This window comes from Oryx dammah, unplaced genomic scaffold (assembly GCF_014754425.2).
Source record: "Oryx dammah isolate SB20612 unplaced genomic scaffold, SCBI_Odam_1.1 HiC_scaffold_1, whole genome shotgun sequence".
Classification (NCBI taxonomy): domain Eukaryota; kingdom Metazoa; phylum Chordata; class Mammalia; order Artiodactyla; family Bovidae; genus Oryx; species Oryx dammah.
Genome location: NW_024070185.1, coordinates 60,737,512 through 60,761,897, shown reverse-complemented (window position 1 = coordinate 60,761,897; position 24,386 = coordinate 60,737,512). Strand labels below are relative to the sequence as shown.

At 41.8% G+C, this 24,386-nt stretch overlaps 1 protein-coding gene across 1 annotated transcript; it reads right to left on the bottom strand.

Annotated features, from left to right (window-relative positions):
- Window positions 1-1,068: 1,068 nt before the first annotated feature.
- LOC120872557 lies at window positions 1,069-18,776 on the bottom strand. The gene is made up of 5 exons (XM_040253441.1): window positions 18,753-18,776; window positions 8,321-8,503; window positions 5,563-5,662; window positions 3,721-3,851; window positions 1,069-1,438 (listed from the first exon to the last, which is right to left on the bottom strand). The coding sequence occupies exons 1-5, from the start codon at window positions 18,774-18,776 to the stop codon at window positions 1,145-1,147; spliced, it is 732 nt and encodes a 243-aa protein (XP_040109375.1). The 3' UTR covers window positions 1,069-1,144.
- Window positions 18,777-24,386: the final 5,610 nt, after the last annotated feature.

Genomic DNA, 24,386 nt, shown 5'->3' with positions numbered 1-24,386 from the left:
TTTAGACAGGGCTGAACATTCAGCAGGTCCTCCCAACAGCAAAGTTAGTAGTTATTCAATAAGGTGACTGAAACATGGGCAAGAAGCAAGTGTCTGGTGTTCAGAGAAGATCAAGGCAGCCATTCTTCTGGAGATATTCCTTGTGTAAGGGTTAGAGGTCTGTTTTATGATTAACAAATAATGTTCCTTAGTGACCCACAACTTCTGACTGCAACAAATGTTCATTAAAGGTCCTCTGCTTGATTCCAAGTTATGGCGAATGGCTAAAATTTCTTTGGTCTATAAAACTTTGACCATGATATTCACCAACATTATTAACTTTCTCAGTAAGTAAAATAAAACTCAACTTTCTTTCCTTTTTCTGCCTCCTTCCCTCAAAACTCAATGTTAAAAGGTTACATATTCCAAAGTATTTAAGATATAATTCCAACAGAGCTCTGCAACAAGAGTTGTGCTGTCTCAAGATAATGAGGTTTCACAGCTCAGGCAATTCAAAATTAACTCACTATTGCTCCCAAACTGATTAAGAACTGTTCACTGGCAACTTTAAGGCGGTGGTTGTGGTAACACACAGAACATGTCATTTAGTAATATCAGGTTTGGGGGTTTTTTTCTTACACTTCTACTTAAAATGTTTCACCATTATTTTAAAACTTCTCAGTGAAAAAATAAAAATCACTAGAGGTTACCAGAGAAGGCATTAAAGACAGAACAACTCTGTGCCTGCTTCTGAGCCCTTAACCACCGTGTTAACAAGAAATCTATTTCAAACTGCAGTCTATAGACCAATTTCTATGCAATGCTATTTTTTAAAAAACTAAAAACTGTTCAACTTTAACTGCTGAAATTCACAGATATCAATTCAATAGAAATGCCTGAAGCATCTTCTGAAATCCTTTACCCCGATACTCTTTTCCAATCCCGATGTGCCTTTCCAATCACAACAACAACAAAAAAAGCAAAAGCACATGTAATATCCATCACATGTCCTTTTAGCATCAATCTCATTAAGGAAGCAGAGAACAAATTTGTTTACTTTCTTCCCTATCCGTTGACTAAATATTTTTTTAAAAATTACTTCCCAACTGGTGTCTTATAATGAAATGTGCTAGAAATGTAAACAATGGCCTTTCTGTTCAGGCTTTTATATTTCAGGAGCAGCAGGTTCACTCCTGATGTCTTTGACATTATTGGTTCTGCCCATCAGATAGAATTCTTTGTTGGGAACAAGACTGACAAAATGAGCAAGGCGGTTGGACATGGCATAAAAAGCTGAAATTGCAGCTATATCCCAGGCATCTTCCTGGTTGAAGCCATGCACCTCGAGCTTTTTGAAATGGTCATCTGTTATGTCATCAGCTTGGGAAATAGCAAGTGCAAATTCCAGCATTGCCTTTTCCCGGGCAGGGAGGTCAGACTTTCTCCAGTTGATACAGACCTGTAAGAAAACACACAGTTAGAGGCAGAATCTCTGTCCATCACAACATAGCCAATAAAACACATGGCCTAAACAAAAGAAGCATTCATGAAAAAACCTAAGATTAAAGAGATGAAGTGAGGCCAAAATAAACTTTACAGACAGGAAGTAACTTGGTCAAGTTCAATATAATGCAAACCTGGAACTCTATCTCTACCAGGAAATCTTTGCTCACTCCAACTACAAGTACTTCTTTCTCCTCTAAACACCCATAGCATCAAAAACCTCAGAACCAAGATTCAGAGACTCTTAATACATAATACATAATAAGGGCCTGCAAATATCAACCTTTTTGTATGAGAAAAGTGAAACTCAGATAATTATCCCTTTGTCCCCACTTAATTGCAAATAAGTATCAACTATTAATTTACAAAATTAATAGTTGATACTTAAGCAATGACTGTGTGCTAAGAATGTGCTCAGTGCTTCATATTCATTATCTCATGTGATTCTTATAAAAATCCTAGGAAGTAATGTTTTTTATTAGTCACTCCCAATTTTACTGGCAAAGAAACTGAAGCTCAGAGAGTTCACACACTTTCCCAAGGTCACACAGCTACAGTGGCAGAGCTGGGATATGAATCCAAGTGTATTTGATTCCAGTGACTATATTGATAATCATTACCCTTACTAAAGCAAAATACTGGAAACTATTAATGAGGTTTCCCTGGTGGCTCAGACAGTAAAGAATCTGCCTGCAATGCAGGAGACCTGAGTTTCAATCCCTGGGTCAGGAAAAGAGAATGGCAGCCCACTCTAGTTTTCTTGCCTGGAAAATTCCATGAACAGAGGAGTCTGGTGAGCTACAGCCCAGGGGATCACAAAGAGTCGGACACAACTGAGTGACTAACACACACACATACACAGACACACACACACACTACCTATCTAAAAATAGCAAATGGTGTGATAGTACATCCTATGATCACTAGGGAGACTATTTGAGACTGGTCCTGGATGAGCAAAGTTCTGGTGAATAAGCAGGCGGCTCTGAGAAGGGCAAAGATGATGGTGTACCTGTCTTATTTAGCTTTTGGCTGGCAACAGAGGCCCTCGGAACAATTTTCAAGGTCTCCACTCAGGTGGGGTCAGGAAGGAAGGTTGGAGGATAGGAAAAGACTGATGACCCTCCCTCAGGAATAAATGCAGAGAATAGAAACATCTGTTTCTGAAGAAACATCTGGCTCAGAAGATCAGGAATTTCACTGTAGGGATGAGTAGGGTTTTGTAAGCTTGGTGACAAACCCATGTTTACTGGGTCTTTATCCTCGGTTCATTTCTCTGGGAAGAATTAGCATGACCTCTGACATTCAAACAGCCTGACTCTGGACGAAACAAGTTAAGAGTAAGCTGCTGGCTGGGAGTTTGAGACCCATTTCACAACCAGGCTTGGTGGGAAAGAGCAGGTGGGGGCAGTTCTAGAATGGGAGATTGACAAGCCCAAGCTTGGGGCCAGCTGTACAAAGTAAAAGAAATCTTAAATCACCAGTCCAGGTTCAATGCGTGAGACAGGGTGCTTAGGGCCAGTGTACCGGGATGATCATGAAGGATGGGAGGGGGAGGGAAGTGAGAGGGGGGTTCAGGATAGGGAACACATGTACACCCATGGCTGATTCATGTCAATGTATGGCAAAAACCACTACAATACTGTAAAGTAATTAGCCTCCAATTAAAATTAATTAATTAATTCAAAAAACTGTTTAGGGCCCATTACGAATAACTAGTGGATAGACTAAACTCACAAGGGCTTCCCTGGGGGCTCAGACAGTAAATAATCCGCCTGTAATGCAGGAGATGCGGGTTCAATCCCTGGTTGGGAAGATCCCCTGGAGGAGGGCATGGCATCCCATTCCAGTAGTCTTGCCTGGAGAATTCCGTGGACTGAGAAGCCTGCTAGGCTACAGTTCACAGAGTCACAAAGAGTCAGACGCGACTGGACATGCATACATAGACTAAATTCATACTGGAAAATGCATACTATACAATGTAGCAGAGAGAGTGTAAACTTGGAAAGTAGACTCTGCCATTCTAGTTGTGCACCCCACATTAATTCCAGGTCTGAACCTCAAAGGTAAAAGGGTTATAATAAGGTTCAGCTTAGGGAGTTGTGTGCATTTAAGAGAATGTGTGTCAGATCTGGCACAAGGCTAGAGCTTGGCTATCCCCTCATCCCAAACATCACATGCACGCAGAAGCAGGTGGGCACAGGAATGGGAAACTGGCACAGGGAGGTGGGCACTCACCTGGTCAGAGAGCACTGGGTTCTTCGAGAAGACCCTGTACCGGGCACTGTGGACAACCACGCTATATGAGCACCTGTTGGCCAGGCTGGTCACCAAAATGATGAGCTCCTTGTCAGCTCTGCTGAGCTGGCCTGGGGAGGGAGAAGAGAGAAGAGCTGCCATAAGCCTGGAGAGCAGCACAGAAGAACCTAAACAGGCTCAGCCATATTTTATCAAGTTGCCCACCTACCTGCTCATTTATTCATTCCCAGTCCTGTGCTATGAGCTAACCTATTTTATTTTCTTCACAATACTTAACACTTTCTGAAGTCAACTTGTTCTTTTATTTCTAGTCGTTCACTGTTTTCTCCCCTCTGGAATATGCTTGAAAATCTATGCATTTTTCTGATTTGTTCACCACTGTATACCCAGAGGAATGCCTAACAGATAGTAGTTGCTCAGAAAATACGTGAATGAATTACTAATTCAAGAAGTATTTTCTGAGGCCCATCAGGTACTAGACACTTTTTGAAAAGGAGGTTAAAAAAAAAGACATTTTCCAACCTCAGGGGCCATGCTACTTCTACATAGAGAAAAGCAGAGAAGGGGAGAGTCCACTTTGGTACCTGGTACCATCTGGGAACTTTAGATAATCTTCACAACAGCTCTGCAGAGGAGGTATTAATACCGTTTTACTAGTAAGAAAACCAAGGCACTGAGACATTTAAGTACTCTGTTGAAGCTCACATCATGGTTTATGGCAGATTCAGATTTGAACACAGGACTTATCTCTTCCCTCTAAGATGGACAGGCTGAGGCAGTTGTGGAAGATACAGCAGACAGCACCCTGCATGCCACTGGAAAAGGACAGATGAGGGAGGCTGTGGGAGGTCAGAGGAGAAACCAGAGTCCCTCATAAGTGAAGGCAGATAAGATGGACTTTGATGGAAAGTTCAGATTCACAAAGCATGGATAGGAGACAAGGCAGCCCAGAGGCACAGTAAAGTGTGATCCAAGTTAAAGAGGAGAGATATCATGAGACTGGAATGCTTTGGAGAGTAAAGCATAATTCACAGTTCACTTTGACTTGAATGAACAGAACATGAAGAGAGGCTGAAGGAAATGAGGCTGGGAGGCAGGCTGGTGTCAAGCCATAGAGAGTCATGGTGCCAGGCTGCCTCCCATCTCTGCTTCTCACTCTTCCTTTAATAATAAAGTCCCTTAGCACACGGCCACAGAGTCTCCCTTGCAGCTAGATGTGATGAAGGTCTAGCCGATGGAAGGTAAACGGAACTGATGGGTGTGGCTTCCATGTCATGACCATAAAGGAAGATATGTGTCCACACATACCCTTCTTTCTTTTGGGGCAGGTAGTAGTGGTAAATCCACATAAGCATGTAAGCAAGGGCAATTCCAGATAGCAAACAACACTACACTGCCCCTCAAAAGCTCACATGAGACTATTGGAGAGACAGAGAAAAAAAATACCGTGTTTAAATCAATGTGTCTTTGGTCTGAGCAACAGTAGCCTAACCTGAATCCTAAGCAAGAAATCCATGATTACTGGTCTAAAGTCCCTGAACTTTATCCAGGGTGTTGTAGGGAGCCAGAGAGGGCCTTTGAGCACAAAGAAAGTCGAGCCAGAGTTATTATCTAACTTATTTCCGTTCTATACCTATAACCATCAAGTAACATGCAGACCTCAGCATCAGAATCCAGACAATGTCTCTGCCAGCTCCAGTCCTTCTGAGCTTCTCCCTAGCTCCACAGTAATCTGGGACTAAGTGGGAACGAACTCTAGCAAGCAGGCACCTGGATCTTATCTAAAAATGACGTAGCACTTCCCCTGCGCCCCCCACTTACCTGTTTTCTTGTTACAGATGACATTGTAATAAGCAAAGAAGGCTCTGAATTCCAATGGCCGGCGAGACAACACTTTAAATACATTTGGTAAAAATCCTGTCTGCAGGGAAGGAGAGAAACAGGGAAATGTAAAATAACAACTAAGAACAGGATTGGCAAATAGCAACTGGTAGTTCCCATACTGTCTGCTGAATGCCAGATGCAGTCTTAAGAAGGCCACAGCCTTGTGTCAAAGCACAACCCACACATCCTTTCATGTTTTAGGGGATTATAAGGGTTATTTCTAAAGACATATGTAATTTCTTTTTACTAAGGCATTTTATAAAATTTAGAGAGTTGTATGCAAACTAAATGATATTTCTTAGAATTTAGGCTATACTTATTACCCCCTTTTCACAGAGGGGCTGGTGGGGCTCATTTATTTCTAAGAATTAAATCAGTAACAAGCCTTGATATTAGTAAAGTTCTGTAAAGTTCTTTCATACATCCCATCTCATTTTTCCTTCTCCACAACTCTCTAAGGTAGGTAAGGCAAGGATCATTATACCAGTTTACAGATAAGGAAATTAAGGCCCAGAGAGGCTGAGTGACTCACACAAGCCAAACCAAATCTAAGAGGCATGTTTGCAATTTTGACATTGGGTTTTCTTTTCTTTTTTATAAAAGATATTTATTTACTTATTTGGTTGCTCTGGGTCTTTGTGGCACATGGGATCTCTGATCTTGGCTGTGGCTCAATGGCTTAGTTGCAGCACACAGGATCTTTAGTTGTGGCACGTGAACTCTTAGTTGTAGCATGTGGGATCTAGTTCCCTGACCAGGGATGGAACCCAGGCCCCGTGCGTTGGGAGTACAGTCTTCGCCACTGGACCACCAGGGAAGTCCCTCAGTATGTTTTCCAATGGGATGCTATGGCAGACAACTATTGACTGCTACCCAGTAGCCATTTCTTCCCTCTTCCCTTGACAGTGGATACTGGATGTTGTTCAGATATCAGATTGCCATGGGCTCCAGGGAAGGTTAAACCCTTCCCCAGCCCCACTGGGTGAATCCTGATTGATCTAAACCAATTATTTCTATTCTACTTGTCAGTGATTGGCCTAGGAATGGGCATGTGACACCATTATGCCAAATGAGAAATGAAGGGAAATCAGCTGGGAGCCTTCTCTCCCCAAAAGGAATATGAGAAAAGGGTGTGACCTCCACATCCATTCTAGGAGCTATGCAAGGATGTAATGTTTGCTGCTGTTATACCCAGGGACCAGGAGGTCACAAGTCTGAGCAAACAGTTATCATATCAAGGAAGTCAGAGCTAAAAAAGGCAAAGAACTTGATCCTTGATATCACTGAGCCACTGAATTAACAATCCAGGAATCACCCTGTGTCTGGACCTACTGCTAATACAAGACACCGAATTGTCCTTGCTGAAAATCCACTGAATTGGATTTTCTGTTACCTGTAGCTGAAAGCACTCTAACTGATAATAGATGCTAAAGTTCATTACTGATCTAGAAGACATGGTAAAAGAACCATTTATGTCTGCCGGGGCACGAGCTAGGGAAGAGGTGATGTGAGGAGGTAAAGACAGGTACTGAGAGAGAGGCTGGGGGCTCCAAACCTTTCCCACCAGAGCAGCTGGGTTTCTATATACTTATAAATGGATTTACATACAAGATTCTGTCTGGAAAAAAAATCCATAAAGTTTCAGCACCAAGTTTCAAAAACAAAGTTTAGAGTAAACGTCTGCATTCAGACAAGGGTTTTATAATTTGACAATATAAAGCATCAACTTTAAAAAGTACCCTTGGATTTCCCTGGTGGTCCAGTGGTTAAAAATCTGTCTGCCAATGCAGGGGACACAGGTTCAATCCCTGGTCATGAAAGATCCCACAGGCCTCAGGGCAACTAAGCCTGTGTACAACTACTGAAGCCTGTACACCTAGAGCCCCTGTGCCACAACAAGAGAAGCCACCGCAATGAGAAGGCTGCATACTTAGCCCCTGCTCACCCCAACTAAAGAAAGTCCACATGCAGCAACACAAAACCCAGCACAGCCAAAAACAAATAAATTAAAAAAAATAAAAATAAAAAATAAAAACAAATAAATAAAAAAATTTTAATAAATAAAAAGTATCCTCAAGAAATAATTCTGGGATGTTCAAAAAGATATCTGTATAAACATCTGTTACAAGTCACAAATATCCAAGATTGGGAGATTGATGAAATAAATTAAAACATCTCTGTTATACAGTGCTATATCATGCAGCCATTAAACATGATGTTTTAACCTAGAAAAATGTTCATGTTAACATGATCTCATTAAAAAAGTTACACGTATATTTATTTTTTAAAAAAATAGGGAAGAAGTGCTACAAGTGGCTGACTTTGGTGGAATTTTTATGTTTCTAAATTTTCAATACATAATTGCAGGAAGGATCAAGGTACCTCTCACATCTACTGAAGCATCTGGCACATATCTCGTGGTTCTATCTCCACACCATATTACAGCGCTAAAGGGAACTACAGAACACACCTCAGTCACAGTGGGCAGAGAACTGAGTGACAGAGTTCCAGAACTTAAAGGGCTGTGCCTAAGACAAGAGGAAAAAGTGCATGTTCTTCTGACTGGGAACCCCAAAGGAAGGGCTCATCCACAGTGGGAACTTGGGCAGACCGCGGCAACCAGTTCCAGGGATTACACTCCAGCCAACAAAGGTCTGCACTGGCTGTGGCTCTCTGCATGAGGTGAGTGTCTCACCTTCTTTTCTATCTCCTCCATGAGCTCTAAAATGTCAAAAGGCAGGTCCTTTTTGTAGGGAATGGGGTAACGGCTGATGGGTTTGGACTTCTCTTCCTGGTGCTGAGACTCATAAAGGCGCAAGTTCAGGGTCACCAGAGGCAACTTTTTCCAAAACCTATTGGTCACAAGGCGAAGAAGAGACTGAAAGGAAACAAAGACAGGATTGGAATGGGCTACCAAAGGAATGGCTTGGATAGCTTGTTTGTATATCTGGACTTAAAGAAAAAACGGTACCTTCGGGGTCAATTCCAATTAATTACCACCAATTCTTGAGCAATCATGAAATGGATTCTGAGCTCAACAAGAAATAATGCTGTAATCCATTGATAATGTCTGACATGAGAAGAGGATATTGAGGGCATGATGGTCCAAATAACATATCTACAATGCTTGCCTTAAAGCCCAGCTCAGATACCACCTAAAAACAATAAAACTTCCTGGGGTTCTTCAACGCCATGAAGACTTTCTGAAGACTTTCAAGGCTACCAAATGATGGCCAAGATTTATACATATCATGTGCTGCCAATAGCAATGATAATAACTGTCATATAATGAGCACCTAGTATGTGTCGGTCTTCTGCATACACTCCCCAAAACTACCAGCAATCCTGTACTTTACAGACATGAAATCTAAGGATCAGATGGATTAGGTCACACAGAGATAAAATTCAGGTCTATCTGACTCCAAAGTCTTCATTATTCTCACTTTACAATCCTGTCTCTTAAAAAAGAATCTAACTAAAAAATATAGAAAACTAACAACTTTACATTTATTCTAAATGAAAACTGAGAAAAACCAACATAAACCTAAAAGGGCAACCTCTTTATTTTTTTTACATTAAAAAAAGTATAGTTGATTTACAATGTTGGGATAATTACAGCTGAACAGCAAAGTGATTCAGTTATACACACATACATGTATACATACATATATATCTATGTACACTCTATTTTTGATATTCTTTTCCATTATGGTTTATCACAAGATACTGAATATAGTTCTCTGTACTATACAGTAGGACCTTGTTGTTTATCCTTTCTATATATAAAAGTTTGTATCTACTAACTGTAGCTTCCCATTGCATCCCTCCCTCAACCCCCTTTCCCATGGCAACCACCAGTCTGTTCTCAAGTCCATGATTCTGTTTCTGTTACTAGATGGGTTCATTTGTGTCATATTTTAGATTCCCATATAAGTTATATCATATGGTATTTGTCTTCTCTTTCTGACTTTGTTCACTTAGAATGATAGTCTCTAGTTGCTGCAAATGGCATTATTTTATTCTTTTTAACGACTGAGTACTATTCCATTGTGTATATGTACCACATCTTCTTTATCCATTCACCTCTCAATGGACATTCCCACATCTTGGCTACTGTGAAGAGTGCTACTATAAACATAAGGATGCATGTATTTTTTTGAATTACAGTTTTATCTGGATATATACCCAGGAGTGGGATTGCTCAATCATATGGTAATTCTATATTTAGTTTTCTAAGGAATCTCCATACTATTTTCCACAGTGACTGCACCAACTTACATTCCCACCAACAGTGTAGGAGGGTTCCCTCTTCTCCTCATCCTCTCTAGCATTTGCTATTTGTAGACTTTTTAATGATGGCCGTTCTGACTGGTGTGAGGTAGTAGCTCACTAGAGTTTTGATTTGCATTTCTCTAATAATTAGAGATTTGGGGCATCTTCTCATGTGCCTATTGACCATCTGCATGTCTTCTTTGGAGAAACGTCTATTTAGGTCTTCTGTAATGGGTAGCCTCTTCAAGCATTTTACCATACAAGGTTCTAAAATGGGTGCAAGAAAACAAGATTATGCTTTCCTAGAAAACTCAGTCTGGTCAGTAATCCAACTGTGAAAGATAGTATACTATAGGGCTGTCTGAAGCCCAACTGGCTGGGTCCAAATCCTGACTCTGCTACTTATGTGCTATGTGACCAGGGGCATGCTACTTCTCTGTCCCTCCATTTCTTCATCTATAAAGTATGAATTATAATAATACCAACTCATAGAGCTGTTATGAAGATTTAATGAGTTAATACACACAAAGCTCTTAAAACAAAGCCTTGCACTTAGTAAATATTGTATATTTTAAAAAGTGTTACAGGTTTAAAATAAAGGTGTGATTAAAGTATATTGGGTACATTATGGATCTATCAATTGACATTTGCTTATATATTCAACATGAGACCCACAGAAAAGATCTGGACAGCTCCCTTCACAGAACCCACCTGCCAATACAGGAGATTTAAGGTTTGATTGCTGGGTCAGGAAGATCCCCTGGAGAAGGATATGGCAACCCACTCCAGTATTCTTACCTGGAGAATCCCACAGACAGAGGAGCCTGGCACGCTACAGTCCATGGGGTCCCACAGAGTCAGACACAACTGAAGCGACTTAGCAACTTCACCTCCTCTGGGGACCCCTGATGGATTCTATCTACTGTATATAGCAGCCTACCTGCCTGCCTTTCACCTCTGACACCTCACCTATGTGCCAGCATATACATCCTACTAAAGGGGAAGGCCCAGGCTGTGAAACTCTGTAGCTTTTCTACCTTAGTTTTCCCTACCCATTAGCTAGGGTGGGGCAAGACTGGCCACTGGTCCATGAGGCTGCTAGGCCAAAAAGCTCTGCCCACATAGATTCATACTCTTTGGGATCTGAACTGGGAAATCAGGAGTGAGCTAGCTGGCAATGAGAGCTGGAGCTGAAAAGTCATGAGGAAAGCCAGGTCACTGGGGTCATGCTTGTCAGTTATGCACCAAAGGAGCAAGAGAGAAATCCGGAGTAAATGGCAGCTATGAGAGGGCGAAAAGGCTCAGAATAGGGGGTCAGGAATAACACTGGTGGTAAGAGGAGGTGCAGACAGACAAAAAGAGGTAGGGCTGAGAGTAACTGAGTCTTGTTCATGACACAGTTCCCAGGGTCTGGCTGCAGAGGTTCTCTGAGGTACCAAAATGACCTCTCAGTTTCAGTTTACATGTAACATGATGCTTACTTTTATAATACTTGAGATAGGACTCATGCATTGCCAAGAAAAATCAGAATGACAAGAAAAAGAAAGCAAACATGTCTTCTCAATCGATGAACCTTCTCTAACCCAAAGGAAACAATGGAATTCGAAGTAAAGAGCTGCTATCACATAAGCTTATTTTAAAAATAAACAAAAAGTAAACACTCATAAAATGCTTAATACATACCTAATATTATTGTTGGCTGCTTTATCTATATATTAACTCAAGATATGTTGGTACTGTTCTTGTTCTCATTTTAGAAATGAGAAAACATTTCTCATTCTCTGTGCCATCTCAAAATAGGCACAGGAAAAATAAGTCACAAGAGCCTACAAGTCACAGAGCAGGATTCAAACCCAGGCAGTCTACCTCCCAAGTCCACGCTCATAATCTTTGTGCTGTGTTGTATATACAAGCTCATTGTCTAGGACAACTACTACTTTTTTTTTTTAATCCCTAAATCCAAACTAATCTATAAATGTCAGGTCTTGTCCTCCTATTTCCCTAAACACTTTCAAAATTTTCATTCTGAACCTTGGATAACCAGAATACTATTTTAAAAGAACAACTTCGATTAGTACTTCACCAGGCTTGTTGGTAGGAGCTTTACAGGTATTGTCCTCTGAACTTTAAATTAAATGTCACCACTGTATATTCCTCCATTGGGGCACACCGGACCTCAACTACCATGAATGAGTTCAAGATCAGTACTGTTACATCTTTTTCAAGAGAAGCTGGAAGTTGAAGTTCAAAATAAGACCTGCTGTCTGCTTGATGATGCAGCAAGAAACAGGACATAGGACTATGTACTTAACACAGGAAGGAAGCACCTCCTGTGATTGTGGGTAAAATCAGAAAACACAGCCACCTCCATCTTCCAGTTTCACAGGGCACTAAGCCTCAAATACTGGACTTTTCACCTGGCACAGTCACCTCTGAACTGTGGACACAACTCTGTGGAAGTGGGGGGGGGGGGGGCAGCTATGTCCTTGATTCTGTGACTCTATGTCCTTGACTCTTTGCCTTGCTTGTTTGCCAGTTTGATACTACACTGAAATAAAAACAACGTAAAGGTGATATTATTCTTTCCAATCTTTGAACTCATACTGGGTGTTCTGGATTAGCTCATCAGAAATTTTCACATAAAATTGCCTAATTATTAAATGTTGACTCAATTGTTTTTCCCATGGGTACAGATGTGGCAGGACTGGTGGCCACTGGGGTTCTATTTTGGCTACATGGAGGTTCACTATAGTAGTCTGCCAACTTTTATGTTTGGAATCTTCCATAATAAAACAAATTTAAAATATTTAATTATTTTAAAAAAACCTATAGGACAAATACATATTTTTTAAAAGTCTGTAAAATGTTAGCTTACATTTGCTAACGTAAAAAGCCAATTGATGAAACCATCTGAGGTATGTACACAGGCACAGTACTTGACATTAGATGAGTGTAAAATGACAGCTGTTATCAGTGAACTATAGGTTAAAACTTTTAATTTTGTGAAAATATCAGATACTTCATGATTTGAAAATATAGAGACTGGGTTCCATTTTATTGTTGTTGGTCAGTTGCTAAGTTGTTTTTGACTCTGTGACCCCATGGACTGCAGCACGCCAGGCTCCCCATCCTTCACTATCTCCCAGAGTTCGCTCAAATTCACATCCGTTGAGTTGGCGATGCTAACCATTTCATCCTCTGCCACAGCCTTCTCCTTCTGCCTTCAATGTTTCCCAGCATCATGGTTCCACTACCAGTGGTTATTAGTTCAGTTCAGTTTAGTCACTCAGTCGTGTCTGACTCTTTGCAAGCCCATGGACAGCAGCACACCAGGCCTCCCTGTCCATCACCAACTCCCAGAACCTACTCAAACTCATGTCCATTGCGTCAGTGATGCCATCCAACCATCTCATCCTCCGTTGTCCCCTTCTCCTCCTGCCTTCAATCTTTCCCAGCATCAGGGTTCCACTACCAGTGGTTATAGTACAGTTCAGTTCAGTTCAGTTACTCAGTAGTGTCTGACTCTTTGCAACCCCATGGACAGCAGCATGCCAGGCCTCCCTGTCCATCACCAACTCCCAGAGCCTACTCAAACTTATGTCCATTGCATCAGTGATGCTATCCAACCATCTCCTTCTCCTGCCTTCAATCTTTCCCAGCATCAGGGTCTTTTCCAGTGAGTTGGTTCTTTGCATCAGGTGGCCAAAGTACTGGAGTTTCAGCTTTAGCATCAGTCCTTACAATGAATATTCAGGACTGATATCCTTTAGGATGGACTGATTTGATCTGCTTGCAGTCCAAGGGACTCTCAAGAGTCTTTTCCAACACACAGTTCAACATCATCAATTCTTCAGCACTCAGCTTTCTTTATACTCCAACTCTCACATCCATACACGACTACTGGAAAAACCATAGCTTTGACTAGACTTTTGTTGGTAAAGTAATGTCTCTGCTTTTTAATATGCTGTCTAGGTTGGTCACAGCTTTTCTTCCAAGGAGCAAGCATCTTATCATCTCATGGCTGCAGTCACCATCTGCAGCGATTTTGGAGCCCCCCAAAATTAAGTCTCTCACTGTTTCCATTGTTTCCCCATCTATTTGCCATGAAGTGATGGGACCAGATACCATGATCTTAGTTTTCTGAATGTTGAGTTTTAAGGCAACTTTTTTACTCTCCTCTTTCACTTTCATCAAAAGGTTCTTTAGTTCTTTTTTGCTTTCCGCCATAAGGGTGGTGTCATCTGCATATCTGAGGTTATTGATATTTCTCCCGGCAATATTGATTCCAGCTTGTGCTTCATCCAGCCCGGCATTTCACATGATGTACTCTGCATATAAGTTAAATAAGCAGGGTGGCAATATACAGCCTTGACATACTCCTTTCCCGATTTGGAACCAGTACAACACAATCCAAAAAGAAAAAATTGGTACACTGGACATCATCAAAATTTAAAACATGCTTCAAAAGACACCATTACAAAGATGAAAAGACAATCCAAAACGCAGTAAAAAATACTTGCAAATCAATAGCTGATAAGGGATTTGTACCCAGAATATATTTTAAAATATTTTATAATTCAATAAGAAAGCAAATAACACATTTTAATAGTGGGTAAAAGATGTGAATAGACATTTCACCAGATTAGTCATACAAATGGTCATTTAGTACACGAAAAGATGCTCAACATTATTACTTATTTGGGAAATTAAAAATAAAAACACAATGAATTAATACTTCATACCCACTTTAATCAAAAAGACAATAACAAGTATTAGTGAGAATGTGGAGAAACCAGGACCTTTATATACTGGTGGGAGGAATGTAAAACGCTACAGCATCATTAGAAAAGTTTGGCAGTTTCTTAAAAAGTTAAATATAAATTTATCACAAGCCCAGCAATTCCTATCATAAGTACTCTATTCTACAGAAATGAACTTATACATCCACAAAGGCTTGTATGCAAATGCTAACAGTATTATTCATAAGAGTCAAAAAGTGAAAACAACCCCAATGGCCTTCAACTTGTAAATGGATAAACAAAATGTAGTGTATCCATGAAATACTGGGTTGGCAAAAAAGTTTATTTGGATTTTTCCATAAGATATTACAGAAAAACCTGAACAAACTGTTAGGTAGCTAGAATAGGGAAAAGGAGTCCAAAATGGCGGGGCTAAAAGACAACGAAGGGAAAAGCCCGTGAAAATAGAACAAAAGAAGATCCGAGGACCGGAGTGAGGACCTCAGGTAAATCAAGCAACACTCCCGGCTAGCCCCATTTACATAGGACAGGCCTAGGGAGAGATAAACATATAAATAGAGAAGCCAAAGCTAGCTTTCTCTCTCTCTCTCTCTCCAGCACGCTGGGGCACTCTTCTCCTCATGTCTTTGGATCGACGTGCCCTCACGCCTTGAAGATGGATTTTCCTGCTATCTTCTAAATAAAATAGAGCTGTAACACTGAGCTGTAACACTGAGCTGTCTAAGAGCTATAACATGGTCCATTCGAGACCTGAGAGCTATAACACGGTCTATCTAAGACCTGAGAGCTGTGACACGCTGAGGGGGCTTTAATGTCTGTCACTCCCAAGAACTGAGGAACATACACTTGCGTGACAAAACTTTTTGACAAACCCAGTAAAATACTATTCAAAAATAAAAAGCAATGAACTACTAATACATTCTACAAACATAGATGAACCTAAATAACATCATGCTAAGTGAAAAAACCCAGACACAAAGAAACTACATGTTGTATGATTCCATCTATGTAAAGTGTCCAGAAAAGGCTAGAGAGACAGAGAGTAGGTTAGTGGCTGTGTGGGGCTGGGGTAGGAAAGATGTTGATCACAAATGGACATAAGGGATCTTTTTAGGGTGAGGTGATCTAAAACTGGATTTTGGTGATAGTTGCACTACTAATACATTTACTAAAACTAACTTAATTGTATATTTGAAGTGCATGAAATTTATAGTCTGTATAGCAGTTTTGAAATCCTGCATGTATGGGGGGGATACAAAATATCATGTTTAGTTTGAGATTTGGAAAAGGTTTTACCAGAATGGAAGAAGAGCCAACTCCTGTAACCCTGCCATAGTTTTGTTTTTGCCCTAGTTGTTTTAAGACTCTGATAACGAAGTAATGCCTAGAGTCTGACCTAAGTGTACAGGAGAAGAGGTGGTTGCCTCTTAGGATAGGGACTAGAGGAACTTTTCTCATCTTCCCATACTGAAACTCTTTAACTCCCCTTCCCCCACCCCTGGCAACCATCACTGTTTTTTCCTTTGAAAACCTTGTAGACTTTTAAAACTCGTCACCTACATTATTTAAAGGAAAATTAGAAGCGAGACACACATTTTCAAGGGTGGGAACCATGTTTTTCCTCAAATATATTGTTTTTAGCCTAGAGCAAAAGTAAACTAAGTAGTTCCTACCGGGATATGTGACATAAAATATTAATTAAGCTAGAGAATTATCTGACAAGAGTAAGGCAATGGGACTCTTTCTAGTATAAAACTCCTTCACAGGTATAGAAACTCCTTCATGTGACGACTTTAATATACCAGTTTCTGCATCGTAGGGGTGTGCATAAACTTAGTAGTTCCAGTAGAGACAGATGCAGCATCTTTCTTTTGCCTGTAGATATCCAGGTGTCCCAACATTACTTGGGACAATAGTACTGGAAGAGTTTTCTTCCCACAATGAATCGTCTTGGCATCCTTGTCAAAAACCAATTGACCACAATTGTGAGGGTTTACTTCCATATTCTCAATTGTATTCTGCTAATCTACATCTATGCTTATGCTTCTGGCTATCTTAATTACTGTAAGCTTTGTAATAAATCTTGAAAGCAGAAGTATAAATCCTCTAATTTCATTCTTTTTCAGTTTTTTGGGGGGAGGGGGTGGTGCTTCTCTAGGTCCCTTGCATTTCTATGTAAGTTTTAGGATCCATTTATCAAATTTTGCAATGAAGACAGTAGAGATTTTGACAGGGAATGCTTTAAATCTGTTTATCACTAATTCTTCTTATCCATGAACATGAGGGTACCTTTCCAATTATTTAGATCTTTAATTTCGTTCAACAGTGTTTTGTAGTTCCCACGGTTTTAAGGTTATTTCTTTCATTAAATTTATTCCTAAATGTTTAATTATCTTGCCTATTGTAAAATAGATTCCTTAGAATCTTATATATACCAGATCGTAGCACCTGCAAGTTTTATTTCTTTCTTTCCAACCTAGATACCTTTTATTTTTCTTGCTAAACTGCCCAGGATAGAATCTTGAATACAACGCTGAATAGAAGTGAAGAGAGCAGACTTCCTGGTCTTGTTCTTGACCCTAGGGAGAAAGCTTTCATTCTTTCACCATTAATTATGATGTTAGCTGTGGGTTTTTCCATAACTGTTCTTTATTAGGTTTAGGTGGTTCCTTTCTAATTCCAGGTTTTGTTTTTTTTATCATAGCAGGATGTTGGACTTTTCCACATGCTTTTCATCCATGTACTGAGATGATAATGTGGATTTTATTTTATTGATATGGTGTATTATATTGATTAATTTCAGATGTTAAAAGACCAGGTATTCCTGGGATAAATACCATTTGGTCATGGTATGTAACCCTTTTTGTACATTACTGTATTCAGTTTGCCAGTATTTTGCTGAGGATCTTTGTATTTATATTCATAAGGAATACTGATCTATGATTTTCTTTTCTTGTGATATCTTTCATTTTGATATTAGGATAATATTGGCTTCACAGAACGAATTAGGCTATGTTCCCTCCTCTTCTATTTTTGTGGTAGAGTTTGTATTAATGGCTATTAACTCTTTAAATATTTGGCAGAACTCATCAGTGAAGCCATCTGGGCCCAGGCAGACTCTATCTTACTGCTATTACTGATGAATTTGTTCATCTTAAAACCTCTCGTGAGACTCTGGGCCAGTTATCAATGTATTGCCACTCAGCTCTAAACTCACCCTTCACTGCCTGCTCTGAGAAAATGGATCTAGGCCTTTAAAACATTTTTCCTTTGCTATCTATCATGAAGACAAGCTTTGCAGGCAGAATGCCCTGCAGAAGCCCTGCAGAAGGAATGAGATTTGGTTGGTGGTTCCACTGTGCTCTCTGGCATATTCCTGCAGTACCACAGCTTCTCCAGCATCAGTTCCTGTTTTGTTTGGTGGGTGGAATCACCCAGCAGTCAGCAGTTTCCCCTAGCATGCTATTAGGCAGTTTTAGATGCTTCCAAGAGACATCTCCCCAGGAATAGCTTTCCCTCGCATCCTAGAAATGCCAGCAAGTTCTGAAGGGTTGGTTTCCAGCAAGTTCCACTGGCACAGATTTCTTTCTTTCTTTATTGGCTGTGGTGGGTCTTCATTGCTGCAAGTGAGCTTTCTCTAGTTGTGGAGGAGAGTTCAGGCTTCTCGTTGTGGAGCATGGGCTCCACATGGCATGTGGGCTTTGTAGTTGCAGGTCATGGGGCTCTTGAGCACTGGCTCAGCAGTTGTGGTGCTTGGGCTTAGTTGCTCCGCAGCATGTGGGACCTTCCAGGACCAGGGATTTAACTAGGTGTCCCTTGCATTGCAAGGCAGATTCTTAATCACTGGACCACCAGGGAAGTATGGCACAGATTTCTAATGACTTCCTGCCATTTAACAAGCCATAACAATGTCCTCTAAAACAAGGTCTCAATCAGGCCGGCCAGTGGAGAGAGATTTTTGCTTAGGTGAGCTAAGTACTAGGAGTAATGGCTGTTCCTTATATCTGCTATTCTTAAACCCTTTAAAGCTCTCTTTCGTTTTCACAAGCCATAATCATTTGTGATTAAAAACGTTTATACCAAACAGATTCTCACTTGTGTAGTGATAATTGTGAGCATTTCGTTTAAATTCTTTACTTGAATAAAAATATTAACACGTCCATGGATTCTTTCCCTATTAATTTTTGTATATAAATTAGCATGCAGTTCATTTATGATTTTTAGAAACCTGTGAACTAAAAAAATTTAAAGATTCATTCAAATTCTACTTCTTTTTGGACATCTATTCTGACTCCCACCTTCCTTCCACGTAGAGGTAATCATTTCATCTTTTGTACTCTTGCGGCTGACACCCAAATCAGGTTGTTATAGTCAGTTACACTTGGAATTTCCATGTGGTGACAGTCATCTCCCCCAGGGCAGGGACCATGATTCTGCTGGCTTCCGGGGTCACTGCGAAGCTCAATTCCTGGTCCAGAGCACAAGCTCAACTAGTCTTGACTGAAAGTGACAAAAACGCCCCAATTCACCAGTCAACAAAGAAAAGCAACCATGAGATAACACTTTTCCAGCTTCTCAAGTAGCAGAGATTTCTAAACAGGAGGTTCTGGGAAAGAGTTCAGAAGGCCACGGTCTGAACCAACCTTTCCGAAGGGCAATTCGGTTATTTTCTCGAGGGCAACGCTAAGAAATGCGGCGGTATATCCCAAAGGCAGTCGAGGACGGTACCACTCCTGCTGCACAGGATCCAGGCCCGCAAGTCCCCCAAACAAGTAGCCGGCCTAATTCACCCTGGTGGATACGCCCGGAAGACCCCACGCACCAAATGGAAAGCTACGCGCTGAAAGGCGCACGGTCGACCGCACGGCCCCCGCCTCCTCTTCATTCCCCAATGGCAGCGGCCACTTTCATACCCAGAAAAGGCTGCGTGCGCCATTCAAAAAGCGAACATCTCAACGAATCCCCCACAACACCCGCGGCCCCTTAGTCCGGGTCCGCGGCTTTGAGCCGGGCTCCTCACACTTGGTTGCGGTCTCGGCTTCCACCCTCTCACGCGGGTGTACCTAAGCACCCCTCGGCCTGCCCGCCGCGCCGGCCACGGTCACGGACACGTGAGATTACTCACCGCCGGAGGCACGACGCCAAGACGGCAGAGCATCGACATTGCCGCACGCGACACACGGACCAGGATGCCTCTAGCGTGCTCCGCCCTCTGGGCGTGTCGCGCAGGGCACCGCCCTCCAAGCCTGAACTTCCGGTCTCAGGTGACTGTTCTTTTCCAGACCTATGCTTGCCACTGTGGACTTGGCAATTTACCAGACTAACAACCACGTGCGGACACACCTGCCCGAAGTGCCCTTGGTAGACCTCCTCAGCCAGATTTGGGCCACGTTTCTGACAGAGGCTCCTCTATTGACGTTAGGGTGCATGAGAGACAATCCAGGAATCATTTCCTGACATCTCTGTCTGGCTGGGACCTGAGGTCATTGAGTACCATACAGCATGGCCTTGGGTCAGCTGCAATAGAGGTAGTCTTGGTCACTGAATACCTGCTCTATGCAGGCCCTCTGGAACTGGGTTGGAGTGGGGAGGAGAAAAAAACTTATCTACGCCATCCCTTCTGCAAAGGTAACCAAACAAGAACAGCTCTCGCAACAATCTGTCGCAAAACCAAAGTTACATTTCATTTGGCCTCTATTATTGTATTTGGGGCTTCCCTTGTGGCTCAGCCTTGGAGACGAACACAGATCATTCTGTCATTTTTGAGATTGCATCCAAGTACTGCATTTTGGACTCTTGTTGACCATGATGGCTACTCCATTTCTTCTAAGGGATTCCTGCCCGCAGTAGTAGATATAATGGTCATCTCAGTTAAATTCACCCATTCCAGTCCATTTTAGTTCACTGATTCCTAGAATGTTGACGTTCGCTCTTGCCATCTCTTGTTTGACCACTTCCAATTTGCCTTGATTCATGGTCCTGACATTCCAGGTTCGTATGCAATATTGCTCTTTACAGCATCGGACCTTGCTTCTATCACCAGTCACATCCACAGCTGGGTATTGATTTTGCTTTGGCTCCATCCCTTCATTCTTTCTGGAGTTATTTCTCCACTGATCTCCAGTAGCATATTGGGCACCTACTGACCTGTGGAGTTCCTCTTTCAGTATCCTATCATTTTGCCTTTTCCTACTGTTCATGCGGTTCTCAAGGCAAGAATACTGAAGTGGCTTGCCATTCCCTTCTCCAGTGGACCACATTCTGTCAGACCTCTCCACCATGACCCGCCCATCTTGGGTTGCTCCGCGGGCATGGCTTAGTTTCATTGGGTTAGACAAGGCTGTGGTCCTAGTGTGCTTAGATTGACTAGATTTCTGTGAGTATGGTTTCAGTGTTTCTACCCTCTGATGCCCTCTTGCAACACCTACCATCTTACTTGGGTTTTGCTTACCTTGGGCATGGGGTATCTCTTCACGGCTGCTCCAGCAAAGCACAGCTGCTGCTCCTTACATTGGATGAGGGGTATCTCCTCACCACTGCCCTTCCTGACCTTCAACAAGGGATGGCTCCTCTAGGCCCTCCTGCGCCCGCACAGCCACCGCTCCTTGGACATGGGGTTGCTCCTCCCGGCCACCACCCATGGCCTCAGACGCTACCCCTGGCCTCAGACGCAGGGTAGGTCCTCTTGGCTGCCGCCCCTGACCTTGGACATGGGGTAGCTCCTCTTGGCTGTTCCTGAGCCGTTGCAGCCTGGCACTTTAGGTCGCTTCCCCAATTCAATATCGTGGGGATCCAAGTCTATGCCCCAAACAGTAACGCTGAAGAAGCTGAAGTTGAACAGTTCTATGAAGACCTACAAGACCTTTTAGAACTAACACCTAAAAAAAGATGTCTTTTTCATTATAGGAGACTGGAATGCAAAAGTAGGAAGTCAAGAAACACCTGGAGTAACAGAGCAAATTTGGCCTTGGAATGTGGAATGAAGCAGGGCAAAGACTAATAGAGTTTTGCCAAGAAAATGCACTGGTCATAGCAAATACCCTCTTCCAACAACACAAGAGAAGACTCTACACATGGACATCACCAGGTGGTCAACACCGACATCAGACTGATTATATTCTTTGCAGCCAAAGATGGAGAAGCTCTATACAGTCAACAAAAACAAGACCAGGAGCTGACTGTGGCTCAGATCATGAACTCCTTATTAACAAATTCAGACTCAAATTGAAGAAAGTAGGGAAAACCGCTAGACCATTCAGGTATAACCTAAATCAAATCCCTTATGATTATACAGTGGAAGTGAGAAATAGATTTAAGGGCCTAGATCTGATAGAGTGCCTGATGAATTATGGATGGAGGTTCATGACATTGTACAGGAGACAGGGATCAAGACCATCCCCATGGAAAAGAAATGCAAAAAAAGCAAAATGGCTGTCTAGGGAGGCCTTACAAATAGCTGTGAAAAGAAGAGAAGCGAAAAGCAAAGGAGAAAAGGAAAGATATAAGCATCTGAATGCAGAATTCCAAAGAATAGCAAGAAGAGATAAGAAAGCCTTCTTCAGCGATCAATGCAAAGAAATAGAGGAAAAGAACAGAATGGGAAAGACTAGAGATCTCTTCAAGAAAATTAGAGATACCAAGGGAACATTTCATGCAAAGATGGGCTCGATAAAGGACAGAAATGGTATGGACCTAACAGAAGCAGAAGATATTAAGAAGAGGTGGCAAGAATACACAGAAGAACTGTACAGGTGGATTCATGTCAATGTACGGCAAAACCAATACAGAATTGTAAAGTAAAATAAAAAAAAAAAAAAGAACTGTACAAAAAAGATCTTCACGACCCGGATAATCACGATGCTGTGATCACTCATCTAGAGCCAGACATCCTAGAATGTGAAGTCAAGTGGGCCTTAGAAAGCATCACTACGAACAAAGCTAGTGGAGGAGATGGCATTCCAACTGAGCTATTTCAAATCCTGAACGATGATGCTGTGAAAGTGCTGCACTCAATATGCCAGCAAATTTGGAAAACTCAGCAGTGGCAACAGGATTGGAAAAGTTCAGTTTTCATTCCAATCCCAAAGAAAGGCAATGCCAAAGAATGCTCAAACTACCGCACAATTGCACTCATCTCACATGCTAGTAAATTGATGCTCAAAATTCTCCAAGCCAGGCTTCAGCAATATGTGAACCATCAACTTCCTGATGTTCTAGCTGGTTTTAGAAAAGGCAGAGGAACCAGAGATCAAATTGCCAACATCTGCTGGATCATGGAAAAAGCAAGAGAGTTCCAGAAAAACATCTATTTCTGCTTTATTGACTATGCCAAAGCTTTTGACTGTGTGGATCACATTAAACTGTGGAAAATTCTAAGAAAGATGGGAATACCAGACCACCTGTGCTGCCTCTTGAGAAATCTGTATGCAGGTCAGGAAGCAACAGTTAGAACTGGACATGGAACAACAGACTGGTTCCAAATAGGACAAGGAGTACGTCAAGGCTGTATACTGTCACCCTGCTTATTTAACTTCTATGCAGAGTACATCATGAGAAACTCTGGACTGGAAGAAACACAAGCTGGAATCAGGATTGCTGGGAGAAATATCAATAACCTCAGATATGCAGATGACACCACCCTTATGGCAGAAAGTGAGCTAAAAAGCCTCTTGATGAAAGTGAAAGAGGAGAGTGAAAAAGTTGGCTTAAAGCTCAACATTCAAAAAATGAAGATCATGGCATTCAGTCCCATCACTTCATGGGAAATAGATGGGGAAATAATGGAAACAGTGTCAGACTTTATTTTTGGGGGCTCCAAAATCACTGCAGATGGTGACTGCAGCCATGAAATTAAAAGACGCTTACTCCTTGGAAGGAAAACTATGATCAACCCAAATAGCATATTCAAAAGCTGAGACATTACTTTGCTGACTAAGGTCCGTCTAGTCAAGGCTATGGTTTTTCCTGTGGTCATGTATAGATGTGAGAGTTGGACTGTGAAGAAGGCTGAGCACCGCAGAATTGATGCTTTTGAACTGTGGTGTTGGTGAAGACTCTTGAGAGTCCCTTGGACTGCAAGGAGATCCAACAAGTCCATTCTAAAGGAGATCAGCCCTGGGATTTCTTTGGAAGGAATGATGCTAAAGCTGAAGCTCCAGTACTTTGGCCACCTCATGGGAAGAGTTGACTCATTGGAAAAGACTCTGATGCTGGGAGGGATTGGGGGCAGGAGAAGAAGGGGACGACAGAGGATGAGATGGCTGGATGGCATCACTGACTCGATGGACGTGAATCTGAGTGAACTCCAGGAGTTGGTGATGGACAGGGAGGCCTGTCGTGCTGCGATTCATGGGGTCGCAAAGAGTCGGACACGTCTGAGCGACTGAACTGAACTGAACTGAACTTGTGGCTGAGCTGGTAAAGAATCCACCTGCAGTGCAGGAGACCTGGGTTCAATCCCTGGGTCAGGAAGATCTGCTGGAGACAGGAAAGATTACCCACTCCAGTATTTGGCCTGGAGAATTCGATGGACTGTATAGTTAGTGGGGTCCAAAGAGTCTGATACGACTGAGCGACTTTGACTTCATTGTATGTATTTGATTCACCAGCGTCTTATAAAATTGTGAAGGTATGTTAGAGATAGTCTAAAATCCTAAAAATCTAAAGACTCAAGTTGGAAGCAGATACCTCAAAGAGTTGAGCAGTAGAAATGGAGGACAGCCAAAAGCC

What these genes read in the sequence shown, in the direction of transcription:
- LOC120872557 (XM_040253441.1), bottom strand. Translation starts at nt 18,776, where the DNA reads ATGCTCACAATTATCACTACACAA. An exon ending in TGGAGGAGATAGAAAAGAAG is followed by an intron (nt 5,663 to 8,320) that starts GTGAGACACTCA and finishes CCTTCCCTGCAG; the next exon opens with ACAGGATTTTTACCAAATGT. An exon ending in ACCCAGTGCTCTCTGACCAG is followed by an intron (nt 1,439 to 3,720) that starts GTGAGTGCCCAC and finishes GTTTTCTTACAG; the next exon opens with GTCTGTATCAACTGGAGAAA.